Raw genomic sequence first — 2473 nt, forward strand, 5'->3', positions numbered from 1 at the left:
GCCGAGAAGTGGAGCGACACGCCTCTGCACGACACGGCCGCGCCGCCGCGTGCAATGGCGTTCGTGCGCGAGAGCCGGCGCGATGGCGCACCGGCAGACGACACGGCGACGGAGTCGCGGAAGGGGGGAGGAGGCAGCGCGATCTTGCAACGGGCGTTGAGGCGACACGGAGGCGCGGAGTCCCCGCTGGCAAAAGCAATTGCGACGAGTGATGCCAAGGCTGCTGCGATTGATGGTAATGCTGCTGTTGCAACAACAACAACAACGGCGGTAAAGACAGAGTCGGAGACGCTGACGGAAGGCAAGCGGCGGGCAGAGCGGCGTCGACGTCGACTGGAACGCCTGTTAAACCGTGAAGGAGATGTGCATCCGTGCGTGCATCAAGGTGGCTGTGCTGCGCAGGGTGGGGCAACACTGTGTCCATTCGTGCAGTACCCAGCGACGATGTGTGTGGCGTGGCTCCGTCATGGCCGTTGTGAGAACGCTATGAACGGCTGCTGCCCGTGGTGGCACGGCAACGTGGCCGACACGCCCAAGAACGAAATGCTTGCCGAAAGCCTGTTTTACACTCCTGGGGATGCAGCATGTGACGGAGGAAAACTGCATGAGAGCTGTGCATGGATGGGCACGCTCCTACAGATGTTTTTGGATGTTGTTGTTGGCGCTATCGAAGACGCGGGAGTTAAGTGGCCGAAAGAGACTACTTCCCCAGCGGAGGTGCAGCAGTATGTTGTAGCGGCTTTACGCAATGGCAGCAGCGCTGCCGCCCTGCCTGTGCACCACGACGCCATGCGAGGCGTTCTATCCGTGGAGCGGGAGTTGGGAATATGTGCACTCATGACGGAGTCTTGTGCACCACCGGCGGTGGTGGCTGAAGGAGTGAACGGGGAGGAGTCCTTTGACGCCATGTTTGAGCGCGAGTTGGCTGCAATGCGGGGCGGCCGGCCTCAGCAGGTAGAAGAAGAACAGCAGCAGCAGCGACTGCGTGACACCGGTGAGCAACGCCTTCGCCGTGTTCTCACCACCTTTCGTGGCTTTGTTATAGCATGCGACGAGCACGAGGCATCGGATGATCGAATAGCATTGTGTGCGCCGCTAAGTCGTTGGATGCTGCAGCTGGCCGTGAATGCCTACACGCATGGCGCCGGCAACGCTGCTGAAGTTGCACCTTTGGAGCTTTTTGAAGACGCATGTGCTGTTCTGCTGGAGCACCGCCTTCATATGTGCGGCATCGGCAAAGCGACGGGCGAAGGGAACAACAGGATGGATGACCGCCGCTGGTCAGCACTACTGCTACTGCAGCATGGAGCTCTCCTCGCACATATTTCCGCGTCTCGTGATGGTGCCGCTACTACCGCCCCCGCCACTGCGGGGGGTGCTGGTGTCTCTCTCCTGTACACAACGCTGCTGGCAATACACACGAATGGCGGCTCGCGCTGGCCCGGCGACGGCGTGCAGGCGCAGTGTGTCAACTGCTGGGTGTTATTGCAATCGTTGCTCTCCATCATTGTGCTGGGTATTCTCCGCGAGGGCGTCCAGCTGTTCGCCCGTGCCCGCTCCGCGCTGGTGGCGGTGACGCGTCAGCTCGCAAGTGACGTTGAGGGGAACTTCGCGGCACCTTTACTGCAAGCCGCTGGGTGGTCGGCATGGACGGATGAGCAGATGTTCGCGTCGCAGCAGATGATGGCGTACACCGCTGCGGACTACGCGCGCTTTCACCTCCCCACTGTCGCCCACTGCTTCGTGGTGTCAACGCTCAATGTGTTGCTGCTGCACATACTCTCGACGGCCACGCATCGGTACCAGCTGCGCCAGAGCCCCGTGGAAGCGACACTCTTCACCTCAGGCCGCGGAACCGCATTGCCGCAAGAACGCATTCAGTGGGAGCGCTGCCTTCGCGGTGGTGGCGACGTGCGGCGAGGCGTGCAACCGTACGCGCTGGAGGCGATGGCGATCCTCTCAGTGCTGCAGGAAGAGAGCAACGCGGTGCTGGCGCGACGGCAGCTGCTTGTCGAGGAGTTCATGTCGCGGCGAAAGGAGTATCGGGAGCGCGGCGAAACTGACCCCATTCATCACAGAAAGAAGCGCCACAACGACAACAATAACAACAGCAGTGCTAAGAAGGGACATCTCTCCGGGAATGGCAGCGGCAGATACGACGGCGTCGAGGACGATAACGTGCACATCCTTGAAAGGCTGCTGCCACACGGCTCTGTCATGGTCCCGGCGGACGTCTTCAGCCTTTTGCTGCGTGTGCTGTTTGAGGGTGGCGGGGCGTACAAGGCTTTGCGCCTCGCTGCATCGGCGATCCACGCATGCCGAATGCTGCGCCACGCCGCGAGGCAACCGCTGCCGTACATCGTGCAGGGCGAGAAGACAGTGTACAAACGTGTGCGCCAGGACGGGACGAGACGCAAGCGCGTCCTCCGCGTCAGCGTCCCTGTGCTGCGCCGCGTCGACCCGGCGGGGGACG

At 61.8% G+C, this 2473-nt stretch overlaps 1 protein-coding gene across 1 annotated transcript; it reads left to right on the forward strand.

The window, feature by feature from the left end:
• On the forward strand, nucleotides 1-2473 carry DQ04_16631000 (hypothetical protein; the record flags this gene model as incomplete). Its single annotated transcript, XM_009317490.1, has 1 exon — nucleotides 1-2473. A coding segment is annotated over one exon (2473 nt), but the record flags the coding sequence as incomplete, so codon positions are not given.

Source organism: Trypanosoma grayi, assembly GCF_000691245.1.
Source record: "Trypanosoma grayi strain ANR4 Tgr_1663_V1, whole genome shotgun sequence".
Classification (NCBI taxonomy): Eukaryota; Euglenozoa; class Kinetoplastea; order Trypanosomatida; family Trypanosomatidae; genus Trypanosoma; species Trypanosoma grayi.